The sequence below is a fragment of the Zonotrichia albicollis genome, chromosome Z (genome assembly GCF_047830755.1).
Source record: "Zonotrichia albicollis isolate bZonAlb1 chromosome Z, bZonAlb1.hap1, whole genome shotgun sequence".
NCBI classification, from domain to species: Eukaryota; Metazoa; Chordata; class Aves; order Passeriformes; family Passerellidae; genus Zonotrichia; species Zonotrichia albicollis.
The window spans coordinates 58,313,599-58,327,992 of record NC_133860.1 but is presented as its reverse complement, the minus strand read 5'-3'; the positions used below and the strand labels follow the sequence as shown (position 1 = coordinate 58,327,992).

The following is a 14,394-nucleotide window of genomic DNA, read 5'->3' as shown; positions in this document are numbered from 1 at the left end:
CAAAAAACATAATTCCCAAGGATTTCTCCTTCCCAGACAAGAGCTGGTCTGGGTTCTTAATGCATTATTCAGCAAAAAAGGCAATGTAAACAAGTGAGTGAATTTGTCCAGTCAAGTCTGTAATAATAAAAAGAAGCACAAAAATACGTTTTTTTTTTTCCTTTTTGGTTATATAAAAGAGCATCAGAGAAGACAATTGCTCATTTTACATTCAGAATGAAACTGCATTTGCAAGAGCTTGATTGCTTGCTGATACGGATGGGGAGAACAACTCATGTGGTTGCTAATCTTTCTGTCACTGCTCATATCCCAAATGTCTCTCCCTCTCAGTGTCTGTTTCATAATGAAATAAAGGAAGACTACTTACCTGAAGCACACCTCCAAAGCAATCTTACACCTTGAAGAGATAATGATCATATTTAACAGTGAGGCACTGGTACTAAGAGTTGCTCATGGTATCATGTGATGTTTATATTCCTAATATATATACATACATGCAAAATATTCAGGCCGGATACTTTGCATATAATCCCAATAGGAATATAAAAAAGGAAAGGGAAATAAGAACATATAAAATGATTTTCCCTTTTCTGATGTCTGCAAAATAATATCTAAAACAGGGAGAAAAAAAGGAATTAAATAATTTCCCTTCAGAGAACTGTGTGTATGTTTCAATGCATTGAACAATGTCAACAACTGTTAACCTACAGTATGTAGAGTCTGACCCTGGTTTGTAAAATACAGCCCAGATCAATGAAACATTGGCTATTTGCAGCTTACTCTCAGTGCTGACAATGCAGGTGAGACCTACCCATTCAATTAAGAGATAGTCACATTTTTGAAAGAGCTGAGTCCCATATTTTTTGATCTTATTCAACTTGCAGAAACCTGTTTACTAATTTTCTTCTTTTGTATTATCTCTGTGTTACACATTGCTTCAACAAAGCACCAGATTAGTATCCTAATTCTGCTGTCAAATGAACAATTTCACACAAATTAAGATAGAGGAGACATATTATATGCCTTTTTTTCCTAACATAGTGGAAATAAGATGCATAAGTTACATCTTCTGTTCCACGACAACTGAACACTTGACTGCTTTCCACAAAATTGATGGATTTTAAACATGAAATAATTACATATAACTAAAGCCTTGTAGTGCTGATTTTGGTACAGTCAAAAAAAAATTACATAAACAACTTCTTCATGTTTACCTTCCTAATATCCTTCTTCAAGGAGAGTATATCCCTACCTCAAGGAGACTTGTAATTTGCATAGAGAAATAAACCCAGGCGAATTACAGAATCATAGTTTCATGAGTCTTGCTTTGTTGGCACTGAAATCCAGGCTTGATACAGGAAGAAATACAGGAAATATCTCAAACACAGAAATACAGAGCTGAGCTTCACTTTTCATACGTCGGGTAGACAGACATATTGGAGCTCCAGGCTGGATGCTTTGTAGTCTCATTTACACCTGTGTTTGTAGCTGTATTCTTAGGCATGAAGATAGCAAACAATTTCACAGCAAGCAGCTTCACCTGACTTTCAGGCGCCTGAAATCTCCAGATTTCAGCCAGGCAACTAAGCTCCCTATGTGATGCCCAGGGTATGCTAGTTGTGAATGAGAATTATACCAAGACAAACACTCACTGAGGAATGAGGTAAGTTAGTCTTCATAAAGCACTAAAGAAAATAATCTTAATTCCCTGTTTCTGTTGAAGGAAACTATATAAAATAGAAGTCACAGCACAGAGTCTTCTTCAAGATTTACTTGACTCCTTTGGCAAAGGAAGCAAATGATATACCGATATTTGAAAAGATTTTCAGAACATCTGGGAGTTTGCATCCCAATCCAAGGCATGGATCTTGAGTTCTTGACGATTTTTAAATTCATATTTCGTAACACTGATACACAGCATGGGACAGGGAATCTCTGGGTACCTTGTTCTTTTCTGCTCAGACCCCTTTGGCTCTCACTCCATTCCCAGCTTCCCAGCTCAGAAACTTTCCTTTTGCAAGTTACAATTGATCCCTTTTTTTTTTTTTTTTTCTGTGGCTCAAGCTAAACTTATATTCATCTCAGAGTTGGCTGATTCACCTAGGATCTTCTGCTTCCAACTAAAGAACTAACTTACAGCTGGTGTCATCAATATTAGCCTCGGATAATGCACATTCTTGCATATTTTACCATTGCATAGCCTCTGACTTTTCTTTGGGAAGGTCATCTGTGGGACACCTTTCCTACACTGAGTGCATTTTCCTAAAAATCTCCCAAACTGTACGCCCCACAAGCCTGTTCCTGCTTTTTTCACTGTAGCCATATGAATGAATAAGGCTTATACCTAAATGACACATTTTTTCACCTTTCTTTATTGCCTTTCCTTCTGATTCATTGCACACATGCTTTGCTATCCTCCATCTTTTTTACATTATCAAAGAAACATCATAACAGTATCATATTCATATGCATCCAGTGTCAAAAATTTATACTCTTCCTTTAGGAAGGAATCAGATATCAAAGAGAACTATGAGCTTTGTATACTATGATCTGCCTCTGATAAATCCATATTATATTTTATGCCTTCACTGTGCCTTTCTAAACTCCATGCCTTTAAATATTCTATCCTTCAAGACATAGTTTAATTAGGTAAAAAAATCACCAAAGTACCTTAGCATCAAGTCCTCAATACTGTTTACTTGCTTCCTTTTGTTATTCACACATTTATTTCTACAAATGACTGTGAATAACATCCTTTTAAAAAATATCCATGCCACATGCGAGATGTTAAAAATACTTACTAAACACTGGTGCTTTTTATTATTGTTGTTGTTGCTATTGTTACTACTGTTGCTACTAAAACTCTTTTTATTGTCACTATTAAATATTTAGAAAAATATTTGAGGCCAATGTTGTTTAATACCTTCATCAATGACCTCGACAGGGGAAAGGAATGCATCCTTTGTAAGTTCGCAGGTGATAGCAAGTTGAACAGGAGTCTTGATCTGCTGGAGTGTGGGCATGCCCTGCAGAGGATGCAGGCAGGCTGGATCAATGGAATGAAGACAACAGCATGAGGTTCAGCAAGGTGAAGTGATGTGTCTTGCACTTGGATCACAACAAACCCAGGCATTGCTGCTGGCTGAGGCAGAGTGGCTGGAGAGCTGCCTGGCAGAAAAGGGCCTGGGGGTGCTGGTCAGCAGTGACTGAACGTGAGCCAGCAGTGCCCAGGTGGCCAAAAAGGCCAATGGCATCCTGGCCTGTGGCAGCAATAGTGTGGCCAGCAGGGCCAGGGCAGTGATTGTCCCTCTGTACTCAGCACTGGTGAGGCCACACCTCGAATTCGGTGCTCAGTTCTGGACCCCTCGATTCAACAAGACATTGAGGGGCTGGAGCACATTCAGAGAAGGGCAGTGCAGCTGGTGAAGGGTCTGGAGCATCCTGTGAAAAGCTGCTGAGGGAGCTGGGTTTGTTTAGCGTGGAGAAAAGGAGGCTCAGGGGAGACCTTACCACGCTCTACAGCTGCCTGAAAGGAGGGTGCAGCCAGGTAGGGGTGAGCCTCTTTCCCAGGCAACCAGCGACAGGAAAGAAGGAAATGGCCTCAAATTGTGTCAGGGGAATTTAGATTGGATATTAGGAATAATTTTTTGACTGAAAGAATAGTCAGTGTAACAGACTTTGTAGCAAATGATGGAGTGACCATACCTGAAAGAATTTAGGGGACATGTGGATGTGGCACTTGTAAACATAATTTAATAGCACAGATGTCAGTACCAAGGTAATGGTTGGACACGATCATCTTAGAGGTCTTTTTGTACCTTAAAGATTCTATGATTGTGTGTATAAGTTCATTTTCCGGTACCCTGTATTTATTTCCCGTGTTGGGAGGCACAATACACAGGGTGTTTATGACAGAAATAATAAAATTCTTGACTGTGAAATGAGAAGGGCTAAGAAGAAGCATTTTCACAATCTCGGAAAAAAAGCTGTCCCCAGGATTTTCATAGCACTCTTTCAGGTGAAAAACCTGAATAGTCAGACAGTAGCAGCAAAAGAACTGGCTGCGTAGCCACGTATCTTGTTACAACCTTCAAACACAGATTCACAACAGTGCTAAAGACATGAATCCTTCTGAAGGTGCATGGAGCCATGTCTGCTCTGGTTTGTGTTCTGTGTCTCATCTGAGGAAAAAGAAAAGGTTTTAAATCCTTAATGAAGTCATTAGTGTAGGTGCAATAAGTGTAGCTGCAGTAGGCAGTAAAATGAGCCATACACAGACGGCTTCCATCCCCTCCCCTTTTAACAGATACAGCCTAAAAGGAAATTTGTAGCTTTGCAATAAGACAAAATGTGCTATGCTGGCGCTACTGGAAAATAACAAACCAAACAAAAACCAAAAAACCAAAACATTGTTAAGACTAGTAGTTATGCTACCCTGATTTCTGAAAATCAATTTTTACTCTATGTCATACCTACTATATAGAGATCTATCATAAAATAATACATGTAGCAATATAAGGTGGATATGAAAATTATTTTTTTTCAAAATGGCTTAAAAACATTGCAAATATCACTTACAGTGTACCTGGCATTATGTGGTTCTGTTCATTTATTTTTGATTTATATTTGTCTTTGAGCATTTCTGCTCTCTGCAGTCTCTGCAGACAATTACAGCAGGGTTTTTTTCTGCAGGGTTAGGAATAGTACTGAGAAGATTTTACGTGATCATGAAAGAATTCTATTGCATTAAAAAGACACATTCTCCAGCTGCATGATACGACTGGGTGCTGTGAAGAGAAACCTGCAATGCCAACGCAACTGCAGCAGGTGGCACCAGAAGGAGGGTTAACCAAGGCCATGACGCAGACGAGGGCACCGAGGAAACTAAATAGGAAAAGATGAACATAAACGTTTAAAATTTTAATCCTTATTTCTGGCCTCCTGAAATAAAGTTGCAGTGTCACTGTTAGTTGGATAGTAAATGTGAGCTTGATGGAGCTGAATTAGTGAAGGGTGAGGTGAAGAAGGTAGTAAGTGAATAGCTAATTTCTGATTTGGTTGATGTCTTTGAATGAGGAATTTACTAGGAAGGAATAAAACAAGTATTCTCAGTTAGCCAGTATAGACGCTGCTGAATTTTCATACTTTTATTATTGTGCTTTGCAAGCAAATTATTATTTTTTTGTTATTAAATAATGTGTATTGAATAACTGTGATACACTTAAAACAATTGTCCTGTTGTGAAGTGGATTTCGTACCAGAAACAGAAGAAAGTGCTTATAACCGTCCTTTTTTAAATTGATTTACAATTAATAAGCAGATCACAATAATACCAGGACAATGGTTAACATGAATTTAAAAGTGTTTTTTCTTTATAGACAAAAAGTCACAGTGTAAATAATTTAAAGAGGAATTATTTCTGTTAGTTTTTGGCTGCTAGAAAAAGGACTTCACTACAAGGTCCTTCATTTGTAAACGAAGGCTGGCAATATCCAGGTCAACTAATTAAAGTTTTGAACAACTAAACTTCGCAGATGCTTTATCTGCAAGGATTAATTTGTAACAAGACACAGTTCTTCTGGGGAACTTGCAGTCTTTCTAAAGAATACATGTATGAAAATCAACTGGAAAGATTCTCTATCAAATCAAGTGGTCATAATGCTGCATTTCAAAGGCAAATAAAATAAGTAAGGTTTTTGGTGTTTGGGGGAAATTTCAAAAGTAAGTTATGAGAAGAAAAACAAAACATTGGAAGAGCGGGGGAAGTTTTAAAATACAATAGGAAAAGAGGCTTGTAAGAAACAGAAAGACTTGTCTGAATTCCACAAGGAGGATCTCAGAAGTTAGTGAAAAATCTGGACACTGTATGGAAGAGAAATGGCAAACGAGATGCTGGCATACAGAGATAAGATTATGTGAGCAGAAATATTTCACGGATGCAGGAGAAAGATACGATGCAGAAGCAAAGAGGAGGTTGCGATATTCTGTGTGAGTCACGCTATGCTATTTTATGCACTTTACCAGCACCAGATACCATAGATTCATCCATGGATAAAGAGATGATTATCTTGATATTCCAGATACATATTGTATAGACTTCTGTAATTCTATCTGTCAAAACAGAAACATATGTACATGTTTTGGCATACCATTTTATTCTAAGACTGCTTTTTCCATAATTATAAAAGTATATTACATCAATTTGTATATATGCATTCAATTCAGTCAAAAAAAAATATAAAAGTGGAAAATTCTATGACCTTTGTCTGTTAGATGTTCCATTTTGGTGACTGTAAGCTATTTTATAAGACAAATATTTACCCACAATGGCATTGGCCTTTTTACTGAATTTGCATTACATTACCAGAATAATAATTCTTTCTGATTCAAAGCCCTGGGTAACTTAAAGCTAATCCTAAAGAACATCATTACATTGAAAGTCCTTGCCAAGATTTTATGTGATATTTGTCCTATTTTTAAGCATGAAATTTTGTCTAGCTGCAGAGTCAAGGACCATCTCATGGGATATTTTTTAGAGATGGGATGCTGCACATGGAACATTTTTATGCTCATATTAATTTAGTTAGAAGGTCAATATTAACTCAAGGAACTATATAGCAAAGAAATCCAGCTTCTGGACAGTGACTCTATGGTTGTAGTAAACTCTGGAAACAGAATGTAGAATTTAAAGGTTGATTTAGGAGAGCTGGAAGGCAGCTTATGATTCACATAATCTTTAATACAGTTTCTTCATGCATTTTTGTTCAAATATTTGTTCAAGTTGACATGGAGAAATGGAAGGCCAGCTGCGTAATAGATTATTAACTTCTAGATTATTAACTTGAAACTTTCTACCCAATTTAGAAATAGGCCTCTTTGTCTCAATCATGCTGTTTTTTAAAAGGATATAAAAAAACCTGCCTCTCAAGTTTTTTATTGTAGTTGTTTTGGCTGAGCTGAAATACAATTTTGTAACACCCAACACAGGTTGGCTTTGGTAGCATGAAACCAGAACCCATTTTACTCTTACTTCTGTAGATGAATAAGAGTATCCTTCAAGGAGTGAGGAAACTGATTTGAATAATGAACAAAAATTCAGAAGCTATGGGAGCTGAATTCACCTTTTGTTTCTATCCCACAGTTATTCTTGACACCGAACAGTTCTACATAGAAATTTGCTGAAAATTCTCTGCAACATGGAAGAGAGAGCAGTCAGCAACATTGTACCTAGTGTCTAACCCACACACAGCAGTATCACTTAGGATGAAAAATCCCGTTGGTATATATGAACTGCTAGATAGCTCACATGAAGTAGGAAGACGAAGTTTAGACCACTGGGCTGAATATACAAATGCTAAGTCTGCTGTTTATATACCTCAGAGTCACAAGGCATGCAGTTTCGTATTGTCATAGTAATTTCTGCAAAAACATGGACAGTTCATACAGCTTAATCACTGCAGAAGCAGCGGGGATGGGGCCATTGATGTGGTCCTTTAATGCAGCTTTTACCCTCACTAATGTCATGAGTTTGCTAATACGCAGTTATTACGCAGTTAGTACAGTTTATCATACTTGAGAAAAAGCGTCGCTAGAGTTAGCATATACAGTAACTCAGCCTGTTTTGCAAAAAACCCACAAACAGAAAACCAAACAAAACCACAAACCAAAATCATACACTTTTAAAACACAGTTTGAATACAATTACTTAAAATTTCTCTGAAGCTCTTTCTCAAATGAAGCTATTTCCCAAACACAAGCAATAGGAGGGTTTAAAGACAGCTTTGTGAAAGGATAGGAAGCAAAATGCTCTATGTACTATGTGGGGCCCAAAGTATTTTGGGAAAGATATGTTTAGGAGTTTACTCTTAGGAGTTGAGAATGTAATTCTTTAATGCCAGCATTAATAGCGATAAAGCCCTCCAGGGACAGTGGTGGTGCCTTTTCCTGAGGGACAGTCAATCACTCACTCCTCAAAATAAAGGCAGGCTGCTCATTTTACTCGCAGGCTTAGGCTCTATCTTACAGGCAAATCGCTTTCCTTTAAGAGAGCAAAACTAGCAACGCTTTTGCAGCTGAAAGTGTAAAAAAAAAAAAGAAAAAAATTACAAAAAAAAAAAAAAAAAAAAAAAAAAAAAAAAAAAAAAAAAGACAGATTGCTAGGCCGGGAGAGGCTGAGCGGCGGGCAGAGCGGCGCTGCCCAGGCGCAGGGCAGGGCGGGCTCCAGCGGGCCGCCCAGCGCCGCCCCCGGGGCCGCTCGGTGCCGCCGCCGCCGCCGCCGCCAGGGGTGCCCAGCGCCGCCCCCGCGGGCTGCCGGCTGCAGCGGCGTGCCGAGCCGGCCGGTGCGCCCCGGTGCCGCTGTGCCGCCGGGGGGAGATTCTCGCTGCTGCGCCTCTGGGCTCGCTGCTGCCAGACTGGGAAGCTGATCCGGAGGTGTGCGTGCGTGCGCCAGGAGATGCGGAGCGCGTTTGGCTGAGGTGCCTGGCCCCTGGGAAGCTGCTCTGCGAGGAGAGGCGGGGAGAAGGAGGCAGGAGCAGAACTGAAGTACAGCACAGCTGTTTCCGAATACTCTGGTTCTTTTGCGTGCCTCAGTGATTGTGAACATGGATTCTGTCACTGAAATCTTCTTGAAGCTGCTCGTTTTCCTGTGTGTTCACCGCCAGCACATGGCAGTGACAGGGGATAAATGTAAGTATTGCATATGATTTAAAACTCAATCCAGAGTATGTTGAAAACTTCTGTGATTTTTTTTTTTTTTGCATTTGGAGTAAATATAATTTTTGAGATAAACATTTATGCTTTGAAATAACGACATCAAGCTTCTAGCCTGAAAATTTTCTAAAACTCTTCTTTAGATTTTTGTCATGAGTCTATGTACAGAATGTTGTTTATAAAGCTTACTGTATAAGAGTATTTGAAAGCAGCATTTTGCTAAGGGATGCATGTTCAGCTGTATTTTCATTTTTGTTTTCTCTTTTGAAGTGCAGTATTTTCCAAGAAATTTTGTCTTACATGGAATTACTGGCAGACTTCTATTGTGCAATGTTTCTATTGTGTAGTGGATTTTAGCATTTGAAAATTTTGAAAGCTAGTATCTGCATATCCTGGATTAAGCTGGCACTCAACTTGAATGGCAATCACAGTGCGGTTCAAAAGCAGTAGAAATGTAACAAGGAAAAATGTGGCTAGCAAGACTTTAGAGTCTCTGCATTGATTGCTTAGGGAGTATTGTTCATGCATGACTACAGAAGAGAATGCTAACAGTAACAATAGAAAGTTTGGGTTTTGTTTTTTTTTTTTTTTTAATGAGTTAGCCAGCAGGGTGGTATCCCAAAATAAAGACCGTGATTACAGTTTTAAGGACAATCTACTCTCTAGGAGGCAAATCATATATATAGAGATATATAGCTAGATAAATACACACACACACATACATATATATATATATATAAAAATATATATGTATCTGAAAAATCTGTTTCCAGTATTGAATTAGGTTAATTACCTTTAAATTAAAAAAGAAAAACCTTATTAAGTAATTAATTTTCAGGGCTTTTATAATTCAGTTATAGAAATGAGTTGTTCTTGTTCCATTTGATTCAGCTTCAACAAGCTGAAGGATTTCATTTTGTGTTCTGTGGTAGTGCAGTAGCCTAAATGCCAGATGCTCATAACCTGAACTGAACATATTTTCTCCCCTTCCTGTTAAGGCACTGCTTGTGCATCACAGGAATGGGAAGGGCTGAAGTAATGATTCCATGGGAAGAAGGTGCATGTCAAAGCACTGAGGAATGTTCAGGAATAACCTTACACAGCCCAGTGGCAGGGGACAGCTCCCTGGAAACATTTGAGCAATGGCAGAGAAGTTTGAAGTGCTCAATGGATCTATAGCCTAGGGTTTTGCATATGGATGGTTTGTAAACTAAACATGCTCCCATGAGCCAGACATTCACACTGCAGCACCAAAATGATCTTGTGCTGTCATTCAGAAATGATATCTCATTTGATACTCAAGTGCATAGTGTAGCCCTAAACATGAATACTAAGTTCCTCATGTTAAACACCCTGCTGCAATCCAGTCACAGCTTTAATTCTCTTCATCATTCTGCATTGTACAGTTTATGAATACATCCATTTTCACAAGACCATGATAATTGAATTGCACATTAATAGCATTTGGCACTATGCACGAAAGTAAATCAGTTGCTTACAGGAAGGCATATTAAAGCCATTGCAAAAAAAGACTCGCATCACACTGCGAAGCAGTAAAGCACTAGAGGTCACTCTTACAATTTAGGAAGCAAGGTTGGAGGAAGAGGCTCAAGCTTCTTTCCAATACAGAATTCTGAAGGATGAAACAAATCAAGTATAAAATATGTTCACTACTGGCTTTCTCACATACATCTCAAAAACAGGGAAAAATCATGTGTCAAATGGTTGAAGTGAATGAACAGATTTTTTTCATGTAAATGCTGTTATTTATAAATGCAAAGTATTTTTATTTAGGAATAAATCCTAACAACTGAGTCAAAACACTCATCCGAATGGAAAATACAAGAACTCTGCCCATGCTACAGAGAAGATATCATTATTATGGAAAAAATAAATTACTTAAATTGAACAATGAACAATAATGTATTGTTGAGAACTTGGTCACCCTAATGCACATTGTTAATTTTCAATATCTAATCTGGAAAAAAAATCCTTGTACATATATATATGTTGTTTTGGAAGTGAAAATTTCTGTAGGAGAGGTAGTTTGTTTTAGAAGTGACAGCTTACGTCTGAAGTATTATGGTATAAATTTTGTTAGCGTGTTACAATTCAAAAAAATTACCTTAGGAGAAAAGGTTTTTTGTAATTACTGATTATGGTACATCCATGCAGGAGCCATTATCTACCTACTTGAACTTATTTTACTCCTTTCTTCTTGTGTTGTTAACCAGGAATTGAAATCCTTTTAAGTAGGTGCTTCTACTATTGGCATTAAAGTTATTAAACCCATTTACAAAATCAGGTGAAGTTTGAATGTCTTGAATGAATTTTGATGGCTAGATTTTCCAGTAGGCTGCCAATCATCAAAGATGATAGGATGGGGTTTTAATTTTTCCTCTGTATAAATGTATTCTTCTTGTTTTAATTTTATGGTTCTTTCCGCAGTAATGGATCCTGAATACTTAAGTTTTCCTTTGCCTTTAAGGCCAGCGGCCAGTAAGAGAAGACAAAAGTAAAGACCTTTAAATGCCATCTTGAAGTGGCATTGGTAATATTACTAAGTCAGTTGTCCAAAGAGAATTTCCTAGATCAAAAATTGATGTGTTTAAAATTATTTCTGTCTCAAAGAAATCGCAATATTACTCTTTTGAGTAAAATGATTTTTAAGTTCTTAGGTTGTCAGGAGATAACAGACATATTTTTAATATTTTAAATATTATAAGTTTCATTTAAATATGAAATTTTCTTTCTAGGGTCTTATCTTTTTGTTTCCCCTGAAAATTAACTCTGACACTTCCAACCAAGAGGAGTAATAATTGGTGCTGAAATTCCAAATATTTTAAAAGTTCTGTAATAGTGCTGCTTAGAGCTTTCCTCTACTTTCTTCCTCCCAAAGAAATGAAGTTCCAGTGTAGTTGAAAGAAGTTTGAAGTGCAGAGCTTTAGTAAGTAATTGTATAAGGTCAAGTGTGAGTTTTAAATGAAAGATTAAGGCAAGTACTGCTCTAAGTTTTTTTCCACTGGAGCTATGAGACATTTTTATTTTATTGGTAACTGTCTCTAGTGTTGTAAATCAGCAAGTTACTAAATCATCACTGCCAGAAATTGGTACTCTAGTAGGTGCAGGGGCTTTTTTTTTAAACTCTCTAAAACTGAAGTGTTGCAGAAAATATAATTAAACCCTCTATACAGATCAAGTCAGCTGTGACTAAAAATTATTAAGGGAAATTGTTGCAGTGAATGGAAATAAAGACGAATTGGGGAGTTTCCATGCAAATTCTCACTTCTGCATACCTACTTCTCCGTGTTAAAACTCCCCAGTTTTGCAGAAGCTTTTATGACTTCAGATTTTCACATGTGTACTATGATGATCACAAGTTCTGTAAGCACATAAACATTTATTATTATTATTACTACTACTACTACTATTATTATGACTGCTGTTGATTTTATTTTACATAAAAGGAATTTCTTATTAATGCTAGATTAGAGGACCTCTCTAAAGATGACAGAGAATGACTATTAATGAAACTGAAGTTTTCAAAGAGAGGACTGAGTGAATACATACCTTGATTATACCATCAGATGCAAGTCATCGTACAAGTATTACCTGTTGGGAAGGGATTACTTTCTACAAGGAAAACAGTGTATATCAGTTTTGAAATTATTACCATTCTGATGTTAATAATTGGTACCAAACAACTCTGTAGAATAACTGACAATTTTATGGAACCGCATTGAAATGATACTGAAGTGCTGTTAATCAAAAGCAATTTAATTTAAATTGTAATTCTTTTACTGTTAGTTTGTCGTTGATACGAACTGGAGGGGAGGAGAAAGCAGTCCCTTCCTTAATTTTCTTTTAGCCTAATTAATATTTATTTTCTGTTTATTATCATCTATCTTTGCTATGAGAGGGCAATGGAGAACTCATCAGAGATCAGGCCATCTCTGGGCAATTACTTACGTGAATAAAACATTACAGACATCTCTGGTATATTTCATATGTTGTTTCTACAGTAACATCAAAAACTTGCATCAACATCGAATCTAAACTAACACCAGAAGAAAAAAATTTTTTTTTTTAAACTTTAAAGGCTTAGAATTCACAGAAAAGCCTTGGATTGATCACACTGAGTATAATCAGCAATTCACATCCCATTACTTCAGGCTTTAGAATTCCCATGAATACACTTGTCCCTGAGCCCAATCAGCAGGATGGATGGAGCAAACTTGGTCATGACTGGAGGAGTCATGACTGGAGAAAAGTGAGAGACAATTAATGATGTTCTCAAAGTATGATAGTATCAACCACAAGCAGAAAATGCAGTAGGATATATGTTAATTATTTATTACATTTGCTGTATAAGTTAGGGCATCCTATATTTTGATTAAATGCCATTCAGAAATTCTATAGGAAGCACTAACTTCATGTTCTCATAAATACTCAGTCTTGGCCATTCTGCTTTCCTTGTTATTACATTAGAGTGTGTAAGCCTACATCTGTGTTCATCCATGAGAAAGACAACTTTTGGCTAAGATGATTTGCCATAGTCTCACAAAATAATGTGCACTTCTGTCATATTTTTGTGTATGAGGAACAAAGCTCAGGTTTAATATTCTTTCCAGGCATTTCTCTGTTGCATTAGAAAAAAATCCACAAACAGGTAATTTGTACTATATTTATAGGTCTGTGTTGTTTTCACCCCAACCATCGACCAAGCCCAACATAGCTGCTCAGTGTTTTCCCCACCAGCAGGTAAAGATGAGGAAGGGTGATAGGTAAAAAACTTGTGGATGGAGAAAAATTGAACTTGATGGTCCTCATAGGTCATTTCCAACTCAGAAATTTTCTAATTCTTTGCATAGAAAAGGCAGAAGTCACACGCACAAGCAAAGTAAAACAAGGAGTGTTTCTTCCACTTCCATGGGCAGGCAGGTGTTCAGCCATCTCCAGGATAGCAGTGCCTTGGGAAAACGAATGCCGTCTCTCCAAATATCACTGCCCCACCCCTTCCTCCCCCTTCCCCCAGTTTTATACGCTGAGCATGATGCCATGTAGTCTGGGGTATCCCTTTGGGTCATCTCTCTTGGCAGTGTCTTGTCCCAGCCTTCCATGCATTCTTAACTTCTTTCCATTGAGACAGTGCAAAAAGCAGAAAAGATTTTGCCCCTGTGTGAGCCCAAAAGAAAAAAAAACCCACCTCTCTATATTACCAACCTTGTGTTCTGCACAAACCCAAAACACAGACCCATACCAGTCACTGTGAAGGAAATTAACTCTACCCCAGCCAAAACCGGCACAATATCTCATATGATGTACTTGCTAGTACTCTGTCTACTGATTCATCTTTTGAAAAAAACTCTAACAATCTCACCTTCGAACAAGTTTAGCTGAGAAAAAATAGGCCACATATCCCCCCATCCCTTCTCAATCCTACTACCTCCCCACTCCAAACAAGCATATCAAAGAACAATTGGACAGTCAAGATGCATTAAATCTTTCAAATATTTCTTTTCTTTCCCCCCCAGATAAACCCGTGCCTTTGTGCTTCTTGTAGATCTGAGAGTTCAGTGTGCTGTATCACACAGGATTGTGGGAAAGTTAGAACTGCTTCTCAGTACTTTTAATGTTTAATGTTAGCTGCTCTCAACTAACAAGGTGATAACAGAGGTGGGAGCT

The 14,394-nt window shown here is 37.7% G+C and overlaps 1 protein-coding gene across 1 annotated transcript in view; it reads left to right on the top strand.

Annotated features, from left to right (window-relative positions):
* Positions 1-8,193: 8,193 nt before the first annotated feature.
* CNTNAP4 (contactin associated protein family member 4) overlaps positions 8,194-14,394 on the top strand; it is a 202,851-nt gene continuing 196,650 nt past the window's right edge. Inside the window, exon 1 of the mRNA XM_005495530.4 lies at positions 8,194-8,685. Coding sequence (XP_005495587.3) covers positions 8,601-8,685 — 85 coding nt within the window. The 5' untranslated portion in view covers positions 8,194-8,600. The remainder of the gene's footprint in view (positions 8,686-14,394) is intronic.